General features: G+C 42.0%; 1 protein-coding gene across 2 annotated transcripts in view; it reads left to right on the plus strand.

Moving 5' to 3' along the window:
- Nucleotides 1–308: 308 nt before the first annotated feature.
- Nucleotides 309–20,807, plus strand: part of CEP120 (centrosomal protein 120) — a 64,300-nt gene continuing 43,801 nt past the window's right edge. Inside the window, exons 1-8 of one of the 2 annotated variants that reach the window (XM_081827163.1) lie at nt 309–436; nt 712–789; nt 4,319–4,475; nt 5,826–5,940; nt 8,526–8,667; nt 12,723–12,871; nt 17,385–17,582; nt 20,006–20,233. In XM_081827163.1, coding sequence (XP_081683289.1) covers nt 741–789; nt 4,319–4,475; nt 5,826–5,940; nt 8,526–8,667; nt 12,723–12,871; nt 17,385–17,582; nt 20,006–20,233 — 1,038 coding nt within the window. In that variant the 5' untranslated portion in view covers nt 309–436; nt 712–740. Of the gene's footprint in view, nt 437–460; nt 790–4,318; nt 4,476–5,825; nt 5,941–8,525; nt 8,668–12,722; nt 12,872–17,384; nt 17,583–20,005; nt 20,234–20,807 lie in introns of those variants that run through there. The other variant, XM_081827164.1, reaches the window with a different exon arrangement.

A 20,807-nucleotide genomic window follows, 5' to 3' on the forward strand; every position in this document is an offset into this window, starting at 1 on the left:
GTGTGTGTTCTCCATCGTGTGTGTGTGTGTGTGTGTTCTCCATCTCCATTCCTGTATTTCCCAGGTTGTGTCTGCGGGGAGGAGAAGCAGAGAATACACCACCTTCACCCTCCTAGGGGCCCTGCAGGAAGCGTCTGCGGCAGTAGTGCGCCTGCGCAGTCGGGCCCCGCCAACGCGCCCGCCTTCCCCCGTCCGGCTAGCAGGGGGCGCTGTGAGGCAATGGACTCGTCTTCTCCCTAGGGCTCTGGAACATAGCATAAAAGGGCAGGAGGCGAAGCGGGCGGAGGGGCGTTCTATCCGCGACTGCCCTGGTCTCTATCACCCTTTGTCCTCCAGCTTTCCCCCCGGCACTGGGCCTGCGGGCCTGGTTGCTAGGCGGAAGCGGGGCGCGGCGGCTGCCCGGGCGTTTGAAAAGCGGCAACTCAGGCGGCAAAAGGTCCTCCGGAGGCGGGCTCGCCTCTCCCTGCGGACGGGCCGGGCGGCCGAGCAGGCGCGCGGCCTTTGCCTTTGCCTTGAGTCGGGGCAGGGCTAGGGCTGGGCTGGCGGCGCGGGGCCGGGGAGTGCGGCGCGGTGCAGGCGGCCGCAGGCCCGGGCCGCGCAGCGGGGTCCCGGCGTCGGGAGCCGTGGGTGGGCGGTGGGAGCCCCGCCGGGAGCCCTGCTGGTGGTCGCGGGCCTGCCGCATCTCACCCGGGTCCCTCTTCCCCCAAGCAGACCCCGCCTGCGGGCCGCCCACCGCGACCATGGTCTCCAAGTCCGACCAGCTACTCATCGTCGTGTCCATCCTAGAAGGTGAGCGGCCCGGGGCTTGCTTTTGCAACTGCTGCTTGCCGAGTTGTACCAGAGTGGCGTGCGACCGAGGCTTGGTTAGTCTTAAGAACCTTTGTCATCTTTGCTTTTGCGCTCCCCCCGGGCTTGTTCACAGTTGTAGTTAGTAAGGTCTGTTAGGCGATTGATTTAAAAACCTCTCAAGGGAGCGTGAGAGCTATTAGGGATAGGTGGTATTTAGCGTGCGGAGCCGGAGCCCCAGGGAATGTAGGAGAAACGATTTCCATCAGAAGCAGCATGTCGATGACTTTTATATGTGAGCCGAGTGTGCCTGCAAAGCACGTTCTGTTCAGCGGCCTCCCGGTGATCCCATTTGTGAGAACTTTGCTTCTAGTCGAATACAGATTTCCTGCAGTCTGAAGTATTGCGGAGGCCATTCCCTTTACAAGCTTTGATAGGGCCTTAAAGGGCTAGAGTCGTCAAGACGGTCTCTTGTACGTGCCTTGAGGTTCCGTTGGTTGAATAAGTGACATTTGTTTATTGGAGGCTCTTTGAGTGTCAGGCACTGTGCTGGGAATGGAAGGAGACAAGAGCCCTAGTCCTGAAAGCTCAGGGTATAGCATGAAGAATGTGTATAATTCATCAGGGTGTGGAGGAAGGAAAGACAAGCTCTGGGGACGATTTCCCAGCGGAGGGGACATTGATTTGGGTCCTAAGGGATGATGAGGTCTGTGTCAAGGGAAAAAAGGAAGGGAGGGCTTTCCATGTAAAGGGAAGAGCAAAGAGCACTTAAGGTATGGAAAAGCAAGGCATAGTCTGCAATTGCTTAAATTCTCTGGGGTTGGAGAGTAGGTGGCAGAAAGTGGGGGCATAGGAATTGATAGGTAGAGTGAGGATAGGTTATGAGTAAGGTGACAACAGTCATCTTGAGTGGGCCAGAGGAATGGCTGGCTTTTTTTTTTTTTTTTTTTTTAACCACCTAGTGGAGGTATTTTGTGGAGGCCTGGCACTATTTGGGGGATGAGAGGGAATGAGCTGTAATGAGTTTTGGAACAGAAAACTGACCAGAAGCTGTAAAATGTTGGGGTATTTTTAACTGTTATTTTACTGATGGTTTAAAGACAGAGGATTGAAATCCCCTTGTAATTTGGTTAGTAAAAGCTTTTGGGCTTGGTACTTGCTCCCTGTAGAATAGCAGCAAACCGAAATACAAGGCACTCCTTTTCCCCTCAGGCATGTTATTAGGCTTCTGTCTTCTTGGGGAGATCAGATTCATCTGCAGGACACACTATGTTGGAATGCTTTCTAATATTAAAAATACTGGATGTGGGCCGTAAATATAGGTTTTGGGGGTGAGTGGGGATTATGGCTTAAGGGCTGTGAGTGGTAAGTAAGGATGGAAGAAAGTCCTTGCTGGCAGTTAGATAACCCAAGCCAGTGAGGGAGGATTAAGCATGGTGGATAGAATGGTGAAGAGGCCTGCAAGATGCCCAGGGTCAAGGGAGGTAACATTGAGGAATAATCTGGTGAGATAAGCTTGTGTAGCTGGACTGAATAGACCTTGGAGGATTTTGAAAGCCAAGGAGTTTAAATTTAATGTTCTAAAAAAGAGGGAGGCAGCCAGTATTCCTAAGCAGGAGAGCATCATTTGCAAGTTTAGTAGAGGTGTGCAGGGAAGGGAATCTGGATTCAGGGATGTCAGTTAGGTGTTGCCACAAACGTGACTAACCCTGGAGTGTGGACCTCCCTGCAAACCGTCTCCTTTTGTTTATGTTTCCATTCATCGTAACCATGTTGTTGCCTCAAGCCCAGAACCTGAGAGTCCTCATCTTCTTGGGTTCCTTCTCCATCCCAACCTTCCAAATGGTCACCGAGTATTGTTGGTTTTATTTTTAAAATAATACTAGGGGCTTCATGTAAACTTATGAATGAAAATTTTTCCACTGTGAGCGTGCTGCTTTGAGGCCCTCTAATCTATTGTTATCTTTTCAGTAGTCTGTTTGGTGAATGGTTTATTTTTTTCCTTTTCAGAGAATATCTACTGCTCACATTATTCTCTAGGGTAATCTTTGGAAATGCAAATCTAATTGTCTTAAAATCCTTCGGTGTCCTAAAGGATAAGGTCTATACTTTTTAGAACAGGATTCATGGCCCTTTATGACAGACTGCTTGCCTACCTTTTCAGCTTGGTCTCCTCTCCTGCCCTATGTTCCTATGTTACCAGCTCTTTAGTTATATTGAGCTGTTTGCGGTTTCTTGCCTGCACCTCTAGAAATGCCCTTTATTCAAAAGAAAATGAGATTTCTACCATGAGCAAAACTGGGGCTATGTGCCGGATTCTGAGGATGAAAAAGACAAGGTTTCTTTTTTCTAAGTATTGTCTTTGGAATGAGGCAGGCACCTGTTTGTTCCAGTACATATTCTCTCTTCTTGGGCCAATTGGAGCTTATAGTTTAGGGTAGTGGGACTGAATATAAAGGGGTTTTTTTGACATCGATGAAATTCATTTGGGGAAGCCGGTGATCTTTCAGAGCAGCTCAAAACGATGTCCAGAGAGAGGCCTTTGTGATTGCTAGTTGGGAGAGCCGTGCGCTATGTAGTAGGACTACTAAGTGGGGAGTTTCAAATGAGTGCTTCAGGTTGAAAGTCACAGGATGGCAATCGAGATCTCTCCGAGCCCTTCCTTACGAAGTGGCTGTGTCAGGGTGAGTGGCAGCTGGGATGTATTTATTTAACAGGGGTGAACGCTCGTCTCACCAAAATGCCCCTCACCTGACCTGTAAACAGGTGGATGATAAGATTCTTGTTCTTTAGTTCTTGAGCTTCCTGTACCCTGTGTCTTCAGTTTGTCTTTCCACTAGACCCTCAGTTCCTTCAGGGCAAGTACTCTGTTTTACTCTTTTTGCATGCCATTGTTTGACATGATTAATACCTGACTGCTGTACCTTCAGGAACCAGTGAAGGAATGGAGTCAGGCAGTACCAAATTTGATAACTTACAAAATTGTCCTTGAGATTTGAATGAATGAATGAATACATATGTCTGCTTTTCTCTGGCTAATTTGCTGAGTATTCTTGACTGTGTTAACAGGAAAATTAAGATGCAGATTGATGGGTTTTTGCTAATTTGATTATTTCCCGACTCTCTGGATGACTTCCCTGTTCTATATTAGTAGCCGCTATAGTAAGATCTAAAATTGGTGGAATCACGCTTTTAATTGTTTAATTCTAAATGTCACTGAGATCATTGCTGCTCAAAGGGTGACTCAAGGACAACAGCATTGACATCACTTGGGCAATGCAGCCTCTCAGGCCCACCCTAGACCTAATGAACTAGAATCCACATTTTAACAGGATCCCCAGATGATTCTTGCACGTTAACCTTTGAGCAGCACTAATTTACAACTTGTATTTGTATGTGTGAGTACGTGTTAGCAGGTAGTTAGTGGAATATATGAGTCAACCAGATGCAGATCAGTTTTTAAACCACATGCTAAAAGATCATGTTTGATTTTTATATACTTCTGATTAACCTGTATAGTCTTTTATTCCAGGTCGCCATTTTCCCAAGCGTCCAAAGCATATGCTTGTAGTAGAAGCAAAGTTTGATGGAGAACAGTTGGCTACTGACCCTGTGGACCATACCGACCAGCCAGAATTTGCTACCGAGTTAGCCTGGGAGATCGACAGGAAAGCCCTCCATCAGCACAGGTAATTGTTATTTTCAGTTCCTTCTGCTCTATTTTTTAGGTTCCTAGAGACGAATAAATTTATGTCTTACTACATTAGAGTAACAATGATAATATTTGTTGAGCGGTTTTGTAATGTGTCAGGAGATTTTCAAAATACTTGGCAGTAATAATTCACTTGAGCATCAGAACAACCCTGTGAAGTGGGTGTTAGGATGTCCCCCCAGGTACAGGTGAGGAAACTGAGGCCTAAGAAGGGAAGTAACTTGTCATAAGACAGACCGTCAGCTGGATATGGTCGAGCCCAGCCACTTGAGCTCTAGAGCCTCAGTTTCTAACCACTGCATCTACCTTTTTTTTTTTTTCCCCGTGATGTCTGAGAGACTAGATAGTCTAGAAGGGAATAGATATCCTAGAAGGGCTGTAATGATGCTTACCCAATATTAAGTAAGGGTTGGAATTCATTGTAATTTCTATTACTTCGTTTATTATATACTTAACCTGGCTTACCAAGGATATATAGAGACATGTATATAGTAATTACATAAGAGACTCTTTCTAATTAATTTTATACTTGATTTTGGACATAAAAACACTTGGTGTCAGTACATAAAACAGGCTTAAAGTTAGAACGTCTTATTTCATGAATTCAGATGATTAGAAACAGGCAAGAGCACGGATACTTGTATTTTAAAAAGCATTGAAAATATTCTTTTTCTGGGAAACACAAAATCACTTCATTCATTGCTGTGACTTAGGACTAGAGCAAATAAAATTACAAAGTTAAAAAATGAATGTCAAGGGAAAATTATTTTTTTCTATGGCTAAATCAGTTCATGGATTTGTCTGGGGACTTGAAAGGGTAATAAATTCTTAGAGTAGATCAGAATTTTGTTTTCAGTGACTTCTGGAATAGTTTGTGATTTTTATGGTAATTCTTAAGTTTATTTCATTATGTTAGTGACAAAAAGAGCTTTAAGCATATATGTGTATTTGTGGTTTTATGTGTGTGTGACAGTATAAGGAAAGCATTTTGAAATCAATCTTGAGGATTCATGGTAGTTTTTTACTTTAAAAGAGTTCTGTATATTATAGAAGCTTGAAAAACACTGCCCTGGAGCATCGCTTCTCAGATGGGAGAGACCAAGATTTTTGACATGGTTTGAATATTACTTGGTATAAAGATAAATAGGCATAATTAATAGTTGATGTCAACTGAAGAATTTTTCAGAAAATACAGAATAGTTTTCGGTTATCCAACAAGATTATAATTGTCCTGATATGAGTGCACAGCTTTTTCAAAGCGAACAGAACATCCGTTCAATATTAAGCAGGAGCTACTTTATCTCTAATGTAAATTGTTACCTTGCAGGTTGCAACGTACTCCAATCAAACTGCAGTGTTTTGCCTTGGATCCTGTGTCTTCAGCCAAGGAAACTATAGGTTACATTGTTCTAGACTTAAGAACTGCTCAAGAAACAAAGCAGGTACTAGCCTTTTGAGTTTTAATACTGATTCTGTTAGTTGACGATTTTTAGCAGATACCAGATTGCTGGAAAGGAGGTGGAATACTGGACCTGAAAGGTCGGGGGACGGGGGGTTGGTTTGAGCCAGTATGGCAGTTCTTATGTTTCAGTCCCTTCTTTGACCTGGAACTGTCTTTCTCAAAGAAAATTCTCTCTGAGCTCAAACATCCGGTCACGTTGCTGTTACCTGGAGCTTGGCATGTTCACCTGCCGAGCTTTGTTTTAGCGATAAGCAGTAAGCTTCCTGCAGTGTTGCTCACTTCGGTGCATGGTCCCCATTCCTCTTCCAGGCGTGCAGGCTAGAAGTCCAGGAGTCCTTCTCCACCCCTCCCTCTTCAGCCTCCACAGCCACCCTTTTCTAGGTGGTTTCGGGCCTCCAGCCGCCCCTTCCTGATCCAGCTACTCTTCTACATTCTCACCGTCCTTTCTTAACTTGGCTGTGGTAGTAGTCTTCTGATCCCTTTCTCTGCATCCTGCTCCTTGTGCTCCTCGTGTAGCCGTCAGAGCAAGTGAACTTACTGCAACGTGCTCAGATGACCAAAGCAGTAGGCACCCCCCTCCACCCCCGACGGACACACACGCACACAAAGAAGGAAAAAGAATTCAGGGTCTTGATTCCTAGGTTAGTGCTTTCTGTCACTGAAAAAGTCTCTTCCATCTTTTTAAAATCTCTTCTAACCTTTTTTTATGTTACTGGCTTTGGAAATGCTTCAGTTCAATTTTTGTTAATAACTTTCTTTTGTCACCACTCTCTTAAGAGAAGAAAGTAAACACACACACACACACACACACACACGTCTTTTGAAGTCCTTTATTCTTGATTGGAATCCTAAATTAGGTTTCTGTGAAGAAAATGGATCTGTTACCAACATTTTCGCTGCTGGTAGCCATGATATTTACAGATGAGCCAGTTAGCTTAGCCTGAATTTGGAATCCTTCGAAAGAAACTGAAATTTTAAAATGTTTTAAAAGAGGATCTGTTTCTCCTCCCTCCTTGGGTGTGCCTCAGCTCTCTGCACTCAGGTTCTGAAAAAGGTTTTCTTTCTTGAGTCTTAGCCCCGCAACCATGATTGTGGCCCTGATGTTTCATGTAACTAGCTTTACTACAACTTGAGCAAGACACTTCTGCAGTGGCTTTAGTTACAGAGAAGGTAAATTCTCTTAGGGGGAGGATACCTGAGAGGAGGTCATGCCTGTAAATGCTCTTGACATTCCCTCCCCCGCCCCCACCCTGGTCCCACCCCCGGTCCTATATGACGCTTTGTCATCATAGTTGTTTTTTTATCTGTATCGGAGTTAAGAAGAAATGTTTCAGAATCAAGAGTTTTAGGAAAGCCAGATGTTGTCTTGCTTATTCTCTCCTGTTTATTAGCAGAAATATTTGAATTGGTGAGTAGAATACATGAAGTTCAAAATAAATTGATTTTCCGTAAATGACTATAAACACGGAAAAACCCAGATTTGTTTTTCTAAGTTATGTAACGGAAAAATAGATAATAAATTTTCTGAGTCGCTGAAACTCATTCTCAGGCTCCTACTTAAAGTGACAAAATATCTATGATAAAAAATACAGCGGGGCGCCTGGGTGGCTCAGTCGTTAAGCGTCTGCCTTTGGCTCAGGTCATGATCCCGGGGTCCTGGGATCGAGCCCCGCATTGGGCTCCCTGCTCAGCGGGGAAGCCTGCTTCTCTCTCTCCTACTCCCCCTGCATGTGCTGTCTCTCTCGCTGTGTCTGTCAAATAAATAAATAAAATCTTTAAAAAAAAAAAAAAATACAGCAAGAGACTCTTGAGTTTTTGCTTTTTAAAAAAAACCTTGGGTGTGGATTTTGTTAAAGGCTGTGGCCTAGTTCGTCCTGTTTTACTTACCCCACGTAACTTGATACAAAACGGCAGCTTTTGGTTTTGATCTGTATAGACACTGGTTTCTATGGCTTTAGGTAATAGTGGTCAGAGTAAGAACGCTCTCTCCATGAATTACAGTGGTGCCCCTGCAGGAATGAAACCCGTGGCCCTGGGCCATCATAGTGCAGGCTGGCTTGAGTAGTAGAATTTCTCAGAATTACTGTGGTGAGGATGTTGAGGTCATTTAGGATGCTTGATGCTGTGAGAAAGTCTTTATATTTCAGGCAGATGTGTGGTTCATAACCCAGAACTCGACCTCAGGTCTCTGCTTTAGTATTTTGTTAGTGTTTTGTTTTGTTTTGTTTTGTTTTTGTTAACACTAGCTTTCCTTTACCCGCATTTGATACATGCAGAACAAAGCAGAAATGGGGGCAGGCAGCAAAGGTATGCCAGAAAAAGTGAAAAATGAAGGGTAGGGAAAAGGAAGATTGGTAGTCTCAACTTCTTGTTTTTTTCAAGAGGAAGTTCAGTTAGCTTCCTAAGCAGGATTAAATTCTTTGGAGGAAAACGTGAAAAATATTTTAAAAGAGGAGAAAGTACTGAGAACTACAGGAGATATATTTGGAACCTTATAGGACATTGCCCACTCTCGTTGATTTCCTATTAATTATTAAGGTGGTTTTGTTTTGTTTTACTCTTCAGGCTCCAAAATGGTACCAGCTGTTGAGTAATAAATACACCAAGTTCAAGGCTGAGATACTGATAAGCATTGCTTTGGAAACAGATACAAAGGCCCCAGTGGATAGTTTTAAAGCCAAAGGAGCCCCGCCTCGAGATGGAAAAGGTTTGTGCATCGTCTCAAAGGACATTCTCTGAAAAGTTGTAACTCTGGACTGGGACTTGAGGAACGGTGAGCGGTATGATAGGGAAACACACACAGAAGTGTGAACTGATTTTACTCGAGTGCATCAGACACACACTGTGAGATTGTTACACATGAAACACCTGCTGCTCTAAGCTCTTGTTTACAAAACTGAGAAATAGAACAAGATACTCTTTCCTTTGGTGTATAACAGAAGAAAGCAGAAGTTTGTTTTCTTAAAAATGGATATTTAGGAAAATTTTCTTCCTAGGATGAGTGCACTGTTCTCTCTTCCCTCACCTCTGAACAGCACCTTCATATTTTTTATGCTCTGCTCACAAGCGTAGATAGATACCCTCTGTCGCCATACAAGGCTATTCTAATACCATTGCTCTATTCCCTGCGCTGTGCCTTTCATCCCTGTGACTGACTGGTTCTGTAACTGGAAGCCTCTACCTCCCACTCTCCTTCATTCAGTTTGCCCTCCCCCCCTTCCCCCACCCCCACCCCCGGCAACCATCAGTTTGTTCTCTCTGTATTTACAGTTATGATTCTGCTAGGAATATATTTGGCATCATCTGCCAACAAAGACAGTTTTATGTCTTTATTCCCGCTCGGCATGCCTTTGTTTCCTTTGTTTATCTTACCTCATTAGCCAGGACTTGCAGTATGATACTGAAGAACACTGATGAACGGGGATATCCTTGCCTTGTTCCTGTAGGTTTTTTGTGGACGTTCTTCGTCAAGTTGAGGAAGTTATTCTCTGTTTGTAGTTTGCTTAGGGTGTTTTATCATTACTGAGTGTTGGATTTTATCACATGCTTTTTCTGCATCTTTTGATGCCATCGTGTGGTTTTTCTTTAGCCTGTTGTGATGTGATGGATCATAGTAACAGATTTTCCAATGTTGAACTAGCCTTGCATACCTGAACAAAATTGCATTTGGTTGTGATATATAGTTCTTTTTATACATAGTTGGATTCAGTCGACTAATATTTTGTTGAGAATCTGTGCATGTATGTTAATAAGAGGTAGTGGTCTGTTGTTTTCTTTTTGTGTAATGTCTTGGTCTGGTTTTGACATTGGGGTAATGCTGGCCTCATAGAGTGAGTTAGGGATTATTGCCTCTGCTTCTATTGTCTGAGAAAGGTGACAGAGAATTGGTATATCTTCCTTGAATGTTTGCTAGAATTCACCAGTGAAGTCATCAGGGTCTGGTGCTTTCTGTTTTGTAAAGTTATTGATTCAATTTCATTAAAAGACACAGGCCTATTCAGATTGTGTGAGTTTTGGCAGACTTTGTCTTTCAAGGGAATTGGTCCATTTCATAGAGGTTATCAAATTTGTGTGTATAAAGTTGTTCTCATAGTATTCCTTTAGTATCCTTTTAATGTTGGTGGAATCTGTAGTGATGTCCCTTCTTTTATTTCTGAAAATAATTTGCGTTTTCTCTCCTTTTCTCTTAGTAACATTGGCTAAATGCTTAATGGTTTGATTGATGTTTTTGGAGAGCCAGCTTTTCGTTTCTTTGATTTTTTTCATTGATTTCCTGTTTCAGTTTCATTGATTTAAGCTCCAGTTTTTATTGTTTCTCTCCCTCTGCTGGCTTTGAACTTAATTTGCAAAAATTTGCTGCTCTTTTTCTATTTTCCTGAGATAGAAGCTTTGATTTTTGTGTTGTTTGTTTTGCTTTTTAGTATGCCTTGTAATTTTTTGTTGAAAGGTGGAGACGATACACTGGGTAAAAAGAAAATAGGCCTTTAGTAACCTAGAGGTAAAGTGTCAGGGGAGGGGAACCTTCTCGCAGTCCTGTGACCGAGTCTGTCTTTGGGTGAGCCTGTGTGCTGGTACCGTTCCAGTTTGTCCGATTGTAGATGTCGGGTGTACGTCTTCGGCGTGAATATCACAGAAGCAGTGCTCTGTTGTTCTCATTTCATCTTTGCAGGTGGCATACAGTTTGGACTTGTCCCATTACTGATGATACGATGATACTCATTTTGGTTACTTGATTAAGGTGTAGTGTGTATCTGTTCTCAACTGTAAATTCTTTTTTCCTTATTTGAATATTTTGTGACTCATTATTAAAAAAATTGTGAAAATACTCATTCCTTATCAAACCTTCAATTTACTTATATTGTATAAGTTTCGACTTAAGAGCGTTCTCTTTTTTGGGCACCTGGGTGGCTCAGTTGGTTAAGCAACTGCCTTCGGCTCAGGTCATGGTCCTGGAGTCCCAGGATCGAGTCCCGCGTCGGGCTCCCTGCTCAGCGGGGGGTCTGCTTCTCCCTCTGACCCTCCTCCCTCTCATGCTCTCTCTCTCTCTCATTCTCTCTCCCAAATAAATAAAATCTTAATAAAAAAAAAAAGTGTTCTCTTTTTGTTCAGTGGGTTAAAATATTTATCATTGTTTGTCCCAGATTTGTGTGAGGAGAGCCCCTTCAGGCTGCTTCTGTTTCCTTTAGCCTGTCTCTATAATTCTTGGAGCTTTTTCTTGGTTTCTGGCATAGGAAGATGGTACAGGCTGGTGGTGTTCTTTCCTATCTCAGCCCTGGATTCAGCTGTTTGTTTAGGGAGCCCTGCTTCCTTTTAGCCAAGAAAGATGCTTAGGAGTCAAGGTCCAGGTGCAAGGTATGCCAGTTGCTATTGGGGTATTCTGCTCCCGTGGCCTTCCAGTGAAAATAGTGAGGGAATTGGTGCATGTATACACACACACACACACATGAGCATGGATATATATACACACACTGGCCACCATTACATATATACCTTTATATCTGTGTTTGTCCATACATTTAGTGGACAGTGCACGTTTACGCTGACACCTTCAGTCTTTCCAGTCTTACACAAGGTTTATCCTGGTTGGTGTCTATTTCCAAGCCTGTAACTCCCTGACACCAGGAGACCTGTCAGAGTCACTCTTTTCCCTTCTAAGCTCTGCTGACCTTACTATTTTGTGGCTGTCTTTATTAAGGTGATTGTCAGATGTTATGTAAGGGCTTTACTTTCATTGTTTAATTTGATCTTCTAAACAACGTTATAAAAGCTTTGCAGAACAAAAAATGGAAACAGAAAGAAATCATATTTCAAAAACCAGTTTCCGCCCTAAAACTGGTAAATGGTCCCCCCGCCAAAAAAACAAAATAAAACAAAACTGGTAAATGGCAGAATTGGGATTGGAATCTTGGTCTGTGTTACTGGAGCATCTGTGCACTTAACTGTTATGCTATATTTAGCCAGGGCTGCAGGAAGTTCATTTCTTCAGGGTTAGCCCTGCGTGCTGCCCCTCTCCCCCAGCCCTCCTTCAGAGTCCGAGCTGTCCTTTCAGCAGCCTGACTGCTTAGGGAAACGTTTGGTTTTACACTCCTTTTCAAGCCAAAGGTACAATTTCTCAGGCTGCAAAATAGGAATCTGGAGAGGATTGCTTATTGATGGCGGATGCATGTATCTGAGGTGTGCGTTATATCCCTTCTCTTCTCTAAATTGTTTCATGCTTTCCTCTTAATCTTGGACAACTACCCCAGCGTTTGATCGTGGCATGCAGGAAGGCTGTGTGATCGGGCCTCTGCCCCACGTCTTCCTGCGTGTCAGTTCTCACCCGGTGATCCAGCACACCACGCCCCCCTCACCTCTCCCACCATGTACTTTCTCTTCCCAGGCTTTGTAGTTCAGTTCCTTCTGCCCGGAACACTGTTTTCTACTCCCTTATTCTCTGTTCATTCACCTTTCTCTTCTTAGCCACACTGGGCTGGTGTTTCAGTTCCCAGTTTAGATTCACTTCCTTCGGGAAACCTATGGTGCCTCTTCTCTGCGGTTTATTCAATTTTAAAATGTTACCGTATTTCAAAATAGAAAGAAAATGGTGGTTAAATAAGATTTCTTGGCAGAGTGTGTTAATAAAAAAGAAAGGAAACCTTACTGAGGTACTAACTATATCCATGAAAACTGCCAAGCAAAATACAAAGCATAACCAGCTTTCAAAGTCTTACAGTGGTTTATGGCAAACTGTAATGTAGTTTAATTGTGGTTTTCCCTGTAAAGTAGCTGCCAGCCTATCTGGACTTGAGCCCAAGGACATCGTGGCGGTCCTGAATGAGGAAGGAGGCTACCATCAGATCGGACCAGCAGAGCATTGCACTGACCCCTTTGTTATGTCGGTGACCATAGCGTTTGCCACCCAGCTGGAGCAGGTGAGACTTTCCCTCTGATTAGTGATGCACAGAGAACTGCAAGCATTGATTTTTATATTAAAATTTGCCTTTTAGGTATTAAAAAGATTTGCAGGTGGACTTTTTTTACTTTAAAAAAATGGAGAAAAATGTTTTCCCTGCAGAAAGTATTTCTGCTTTAAGAAAAATAGTAAATTGGTATGATTTTAGTAGTAAGAGGAATAAAAATTAAAATCTCTTAGGATTTAGAAGAAAGACTGTCCTTAAACACTGTTTCCCACTGTGTGGCATTGTTAAGGACTGGTCTGAAAGGATTTTTTTCAAAGTATTGAAAAAGCGACTTTTTGGAGAATTGTCCAATGTTGGGAACACTTTGGTGTCAGTCCTACTTCAATAGGTATCATCTGAGATTAGATTTTACCTTCTTTATAAACTAACACATTTGCCAATTACTGCTTCTGGGATGGTGCCAGGAGACAGAAGCTTCTTGGGTCAGAGACAAAGGACTGTACTACTCTCAGCACAGCACACAGCATCCACGTCTGCATACCGCCTGCCGTCGCCCTTACCCCGTGTCCCAAGGGTGGCACAGGGGGGCCAGTGGCCGCCCCACACGGAGTGGGTTTGTATCGCAGCTGAGGGACTAGACCACTTGCACTGTAAACAGTCCTGGTCTCTCTCCAGGAAGACACTCAATCCTTAAGTTACCAGCTGCACAAGCAACCCGGGGAGGTAGCCTGGCGGAGAGTGGTTTGGGCCTTGCGATCTCGGTGCCCTCAGCAAGAGGTGCAGGGACACTCTGGGCCCATGCCAGCATTAATGAGCTGTTACTCCATCGTCTTTCTCAGGACCGAGCCCAGTTTTCTCGACATTATGGTGGCCTATAGCAGCTAAAATAAATTAATAATTTCAAAAATAGAGAATATGGCTTATGACTTAAATTTTATCGTACGATTACCTTTCTTAGAGCTACAAAGCTCCCACACAGTCTACATTTATAAGTGAAGTACCTGTTAGTGACCATGCAGTGGTCACTTCCAAGTGACTTGAAAGAGTATCAGGTAATGATTTTTCTCAGGAAATATTTATAATTTTGTCATACCAATTTCATGCTTTTGCCTTTCCCCATCAGTTTCTCTTTTTCTTCAGAAAGCCCTGCTTATGGATTGCCCTGCCCTAGTATGCCATTCTGGCTGGGGGAAGGTCAGATGTCCACTGTCGTCATTAACCACATCAGGGTACTTGTTAGATAATAAGGCTACTATATTTTTACTGTGTTATTAAGTCGATGCGAGGCATTTTACATTACTACTTTATTTGTAATTTTTTTCAACTCTCTAGGGAGGTATAATTGTTCCTCATCTTTACTGTGTGTCCTGTTCTGTGAAATAGGCATTATGCTAACTAATGTGTTTAGTCCTCTCACAACTTTAGGGGATTATTATTTTCAAGACCAGGAAACCATTTCTTAGGAAGGTTTTACAGCTAAGTAAATGGCCTACGTATTTCTGGACATAGAGTCACTTCCCTTACTCTCTTGCTCCAGTTTTATGCTCTCTTCCCTCTTACCCAGTTTTGGAGTAAGATGGATGTGCGTGGGGCTCACTTTCTCACTGCTTACTCACTGCTTACTAGCTGACTCCTTCAACTTAGGCAGCGTAACCTTTCTGAGGCTTGAGTTTTCTCAGTAGTAGAGTGGTGATAATACCACCTTTCCATATAAGGATGAGGGATGAGATAATATAACCAAAATGTCTACCATGTAGTTTGTATGAGTGAAGCTACATTTGTACATTAAAAGCTTGTTGGGAGTAATTGACCTATTGAATCCACAACTAAAACTAAAACAGTTCTTAGTAATACAAGGTGACTTACTGGGACCACTCAGTTTAGTTTTTAAAAACTCAAAAACCAGATTGATAACTGGATGTTGGCTCTCTCTGCTAAAAAGGAAGCCAGTAGGTCTCTCTAAAGAGTAAACCGAATTACCATGGAACCCAGCAATGTCAATGCTAGGTGTGAATCAAAAGAACCAAAAACAAGTGTTCAAGTAAAAACGTGGACAGGAATGTACATAGCAGTATTCAGTCTCCAAACGGTGGCAACCCAGATGTCCATCAGTGGATGAATGGAGAAACCAAACGCATAGCTGTACAAGGGAATATTATGTGACTGTAACGGAAAGGGGTACTGACAGGTGTGTAGTGTGGGCAGACGTTGAATGCATGCCAAGTGAAAGAAGCCAGACACATAAGGTCACATGATGTGTGATTGCATTTATATGAAATATGCTAGCATAGGTGAATCCATAGAGAGCCAGAGCAGATTTGTGGTTTCCTGGGGAATGGAGACTGCTTCATGGTTGCGGTGCTAGTCCTGGGCATGATGAGAGTGTCCTGGAGCCAGATGTGGAGACCAGCGCTCGCACGGCCTTGTGAATGTATTCAGTGTTCCTGAGGCGCTCACACTTTTAAATGGTTAAAATGGTACATTTTCTGTTAGGTGTATTTACAGTAACTAAAAAACACAAAAAATTGAGCCAGTAGTCTATTCATCTTTTGATATTGTTTAATATTTATTGTTTGCTTTTTTCATTATTTATAGACAAGCCAAGGGTTTTGTAAATTAGCCATTTAGTTTTTTCCTCAAGCTAGTGAAAGGTAGTGTGAGAAGCATCAAGCAACAAATAAAGCTAAGAAAAAATACCTTTTCAGATGCACATCAGTGACTTAGGTCAACTTAGGTCAACATGATGCTATCATGTTGTAGAATGGAGGAATGAGTTAGGAGAAGGAAGACTGGATGGTGATAATCTTGCATTACTCCTTTTCTTAAATACTGACTGTTGAGGGTTAAAAAAAAAAAAAAACAACCTTCCAAATACAAAGATGTTAAAGGATTTTGAAAAGAATCTTTTCTTGGTGGGAATTAAAATTAAATATACTATGAGATACTTAAGGGCCATCTTAATTCTTAAAATTTTTATTGCTTTCTGATTATGGAAGAAACCAAAGGAAAAAGGTCTTGTCTAATTAAACTCAGAAATAATCCCTGGTAAGGATACTATATTTTTGCCTCAGGCAGAAGTTTTCCCATGCATGTAACAGCTGACTGTGCTGGGTGGTGGAGTTGTACAATTAAACATGTATTCTCTCTTTCAATCCTTCCAAGAACCCTAAAAGAAATGGAGGTACAGAGTGATAGAATAATTTGTCCAAAGCTTCACAGTAAGCCATTGATGGAACCAGGATTGGGGGCTTAATCCAGAGTCTGCTCTTAACAACTGTAGGTGTATAAATGCTGGCTCTCTCTAGATAAATTACTTGATTAAGACCTACTGAAACACAGCTTAACGTGTGGGGTTAAAGTAAACATTTACTTCACATACAAAAATATACTTTATATGAAACACTAGCTATTGAGTATCTACTGTATTACTTTACACAAAATAAATGACTATTGGATATTTACTGTATACTGAATATGGGGCTGTTTTATTCTAAGTGGTTAATTCTTTTATTTTCACGAACTCTACAAGCTGTACTGTAATTCTGCTTGGCCTAACACTATGTCTTAGATAACTGTCATGTCAGGATATCGTTATTGAGCAGCCCTGTTGTATGATAACTAGAATATATTTAGACCATCTTATATTGATGAATACAACAACTGTTTTTTTTTAACACGTGCTAGTGAACGCTTAGAGTCTATTAGATATTTTCTGGGCCATATGTGGCCATGAAACTATGAGCTTTGAGAAATGACACTCCTATTAAAGGAAATATCCTTTTGCAACTGTTAATTTATAGGTTTCCCGGTTTTGACAGAGTGGCTAGAAAGCGCTTTTCTCAAAGGCCTGGACTAAGGTGTTACATTTAATAGCTTGGATTACGGTTGTTCAAAACCCTCCTCTTATGGGGGCGCCTGGGTGGCTCAGTTGGTTAAGCGACTGCCTTCAGCTCAGGTCATGATCCTGGAGTCCCGGGATCAAGTCCCACATCAGGCTCCCTGCTCAGCAGGGAGTCTGCTTCTCCCTCTGACCCTCCTCCCTCTCATGTTCTCTGTCTCTCATTGTCTCTCTCGCAAATAAATAAAATCTTAAAAAAAAAAAAAATTAAAAAAAATAAATAAAAAAAAATAAAACCCTCCTCTTATGAAGAGGGTGGCAGAGTAAGAATAAGATGGAATAAGGTATGTGGAAATAAAGCTCAGTTTAAAATACTTGACCAGTGTCTTCTAAAAGAACTTTCATGTACTTGTTCATGGATCAGTTGAATGAAAAGTAAACTTGAAAACAACAGAAATCTCTAAAAATAATGGTAGTCTCTGGGCTTTTCTAAGGTAAACCTTGAAAAATTAAACCAGTCATTTGGTTGTAATTTTTCAGAGATTTAGAAATTTTGAGTGAATAATTTTAAGACTTAGAAATAAAAAAATCAGCATTTTAGCAAATACCTTGCAATTCGTCAGACATGCATAAGTATGTATAGTAGTTCACACATTAATACTCTTTTCTTTTTCCTTAAATGTTTAGTTAATTCCGTGTACCATGAAACTTCCAGAAAGACAGGCTGAGTTTTTCTTTTACTATTCTTTGCTGGGAAACGATGTTACAAATGAACCCTTCAATGATTTAATCAACCCAAACTTTGAGCCAGAGAGAGCGTCTGTTCGAATACGTAGCAGCATAGAAATTCTTCGTGTTTACCTGGCTCTTCAGTCTAAACTACAGGTAAGTATTGCAGGAAAAAAAAAGTTTTTTTTATTAGAGATGATTTTTTTTTTAAGCTTCAGAGAAGTACCTAAACTTTTATTTCAGTAGTGAAGATCATCTTTCTGTCACATCTTTTAATTTTTTAGGAATTATCCTGACTTGTAAAGGCCTGGCATAACTGTTACTTCAGACTTTTAGGAGATCTTCTTTACCTAGTTATTATGAAAAGAGGTGTATCACTTGTCAGGCTTTATAATAAAAAAAATTGGCCTGGAATCTAAAGCTGTGGGCTCAGGGAAAATTTCGTCATTAATTAGTGGGCATAGTAGCTGTACACACACAGATCACATGATGGATTTCAGAATTTATACACGTTACTGCTATTAAAAGCAAAGAAATAACACAACTTCCTAAAGCCTGTCCTTGAATTGAGTACTTTTGTAAAGTAATTTTTTATTGGACTCTCCTTCAAAGTACCTTACCTGGTGAGAATGACTGTTTTATTTTTTATTACAATTGCTTTTAATCAGACTGAGATGGGATAGTGAAATAAAGGATTAGGTCGTCATTTGTTTAACGTGATCAGTCATGAGATTTTGCTTGCGAAGTTGGGTGGGAGGTGGGCAGAGGCATCAAGAAATTATAGTAGAAGTAGGGGGTACCTGGATGGCTCAGTTGGTTAAGCATTTGCCTCTTGATTTCAGCTCAGGGCATGATCGCGGGGTCGTGGATCGAGCCCCGCGTGGGACTCCACACTCAGCAGGGAGTCTGCTTGATGTTCTCTCTCTTCTCCTTCTGCTCCTCTTCCCCTACCCCGTGCCCTGTACACACACACTCTCTCTCTCTCTCAAATAAATAAATTTTAAAAAAAAAATTATAGTAGAACTAAATTTTGGAGGTGGTTTTGTTAAACCCAAGAGACTAAATAGCGAAATACTGTATAAAATGATGAACTGCTTTTTTTTTTTTTTTTGCTGCATTTCATCTTTTCACATAGTTTTTAGCTTTCTAAACCTCTTGAATTTTTTTCTATTTCTAACATACCAGTCTTTACTGAAGTAATGATTTCTTTCTTAGTTTAATTCTCGTGGACATTTAAGTCCTAAAAATCCTTTCTCTTCAGCACACCAACAACATCATACCTAATAACATTAAAACTAAGTGATAGGTCATTGCCGACATTAGAACTAAAATAGTTTCATGTTGTGATTGCGTATCGTGAATGTGAATGCCATGTTTGCCCGTACAGTAAGGTAAAATCCTAGAGTAAGGTAAAAAAAAAAAAAAAAAGTTTATAGCACATACCTGAACAGCCATTTTTTTCCTGTGGTTTTCTTTCTTTTTTTTCTCTTGATTTTATTTATTTGACAGAGAGAGAGCACAAGCAGGGGGAGTGGCAAGCAGAGGGAGAAGGAGAGGGAGCCCTCCAACGGGGCTTGATTCCTGGATCCTGGGATGATGAACTGAACCAAGGGCAGATACTTAACTGTGACTGAGCCACCCAGGTGCCCCCCCGCTTTTTTTGTAGTTTCAAAAGGGGGTAATGTTGAAGTTTTGATTAGATATCAGTGATAAACAGTACAGTCCACCTGAGAGGTATTCTATTTTACCTTGTACTGGTAAACACTGTTTCATATATAAAATCTGAAAAGCAAGAAAAGAGAAAGAAACACTAAAGATGGTTTATGGGTGAATAAAAATTATTTCAGGGTCTTTAGAGGCTGGATCCACTAACTTTTTTTTTTTTGTTTTAGAATTGTGTTTAAATTGGGGTGCCTGGGTGGCTCAGTCAGTTGAGCGTCTGCCTTCAGCTCAGGTCATGGTCCCAGGGTCCTGGGATCGAGCCCCACATCCGGCTCCCTGCTCAGCAGGAAGCCTGCTTCTCCCTCTCCCACTCCCCCTGCTTGTGTTCCCTCTCTTGCTGTGTCTCTCTCTGTCAAATAAATAAATAAAATTAAAAAAAAAAAAAAAGAACTGTTCAAATTAATGTTGAAATGGAAATAGAAAAAAATGCTTGAAGTATTAGTTTTCTGTTTACATTCATATATTCATGATACAATTGGTGAAATCGCATAGTAAAATATTAAAGTAACCATAGTTCCTGAAAGAGAGAAGGGTGATAATGTATGAGTATACAGTATTGAGAGAAAAAATGAAAGAGAATGGCTTTATTATTGAGTTCTTAGTAAATTTTGTGCCTTATCAACAATTTTAACCATCAAGTATAAGAACCTGTTACTCACAGACTCCGTGCTGAGCGTGAGTGTGGAGCCCGGCGCGGGGCTTGATCCCACAGCCCTGAGATCATGACCTGAGCCAAAACTAAGAGTCGGATGCTCAACTACTGAGCCATCCAGGCGCCCCTAACTTTCTGTTAAGTTCATGTGTTTAGGAGACAGGAGAGAATATTAAGCCTATTCGGATTTTCTCTTTCACGTTAGATCCATCTTTGCTGTGGAGACCAGTCACTTGGAAGTACAGAAGTACCCTTAACTGGACTACTGAAAAAGGGGAGTACAGAAATCAACCAGCACCCCGTCACAGTCGAGGGTGCTTTTATTCTCGACCCTCCAAACCGAGCCAAACAAAAGCTTGCACCTCTTCCTGTGGAGCTGGCGCCCACGGTCGGTGTGTCTGTGGCTCTGCAGAGAGAAGGCATAGACGCCCAGGCAAGTAGTGACCCTCCGTCCCCTCCTCCAGCTTCCGCGGCGTCGCTCGGGCCTCCTCGTAAAAGTTGAACTTCACAAGTGTTACCTTGCGTAAGAAATATTAATTAGTGGCCTGCATCACATTGTACTTCCTTTCTGAAAAGTACTGTGGCTCCCCAGCTATACTTTATTAAGTCTTTATATAGGGCCTTTGCATACAGTCTTGTCTTTTTTTTTTTTTTAGGATTTTATTTATTTGAGAGGGAGAGAAGAGAGAGAGCACGAGCAGGGGGAGGGGCAGAGGGAGAGCGAAATGCAGACTCCCCACTGAGCAGGGAGATCATGACCTGAGCTGAAGGTAGACACTTAACCAACCGAGCCACCCTGGCGCCCCCTACCCTTTTTTTTTTTTTAGATTTTATTTATTTATTTGACATAGAGACAGCGGGAGAGGGAACACAAGCAGGGGGAGTGGGAGAGGGAGAAGCAGGCTTCCCACGGAGCAGGGAGCCTGACGCGGGACTCGATCCCGGGACCCTGGGATCATGACCCGAGCCGAAGGCAGTCGTTTAACCAACTGAGCCACCCAGGCGCC

Source organism: Leptonychotes weddellii, chromosome 7, assembly GCF_054177405.1.
Source record: "Leptonychotes weddellii isolate Sample4059 chromosome 7, ASM5417740v2, whole genome shotgun sequence".
Classification (NCBI taxonomy): Eukaryota; Metazoa; Chordata; class Mammalia; order Carnivora; family Phocidae; genus Leptonychotes; species Leptonychotes weddellii.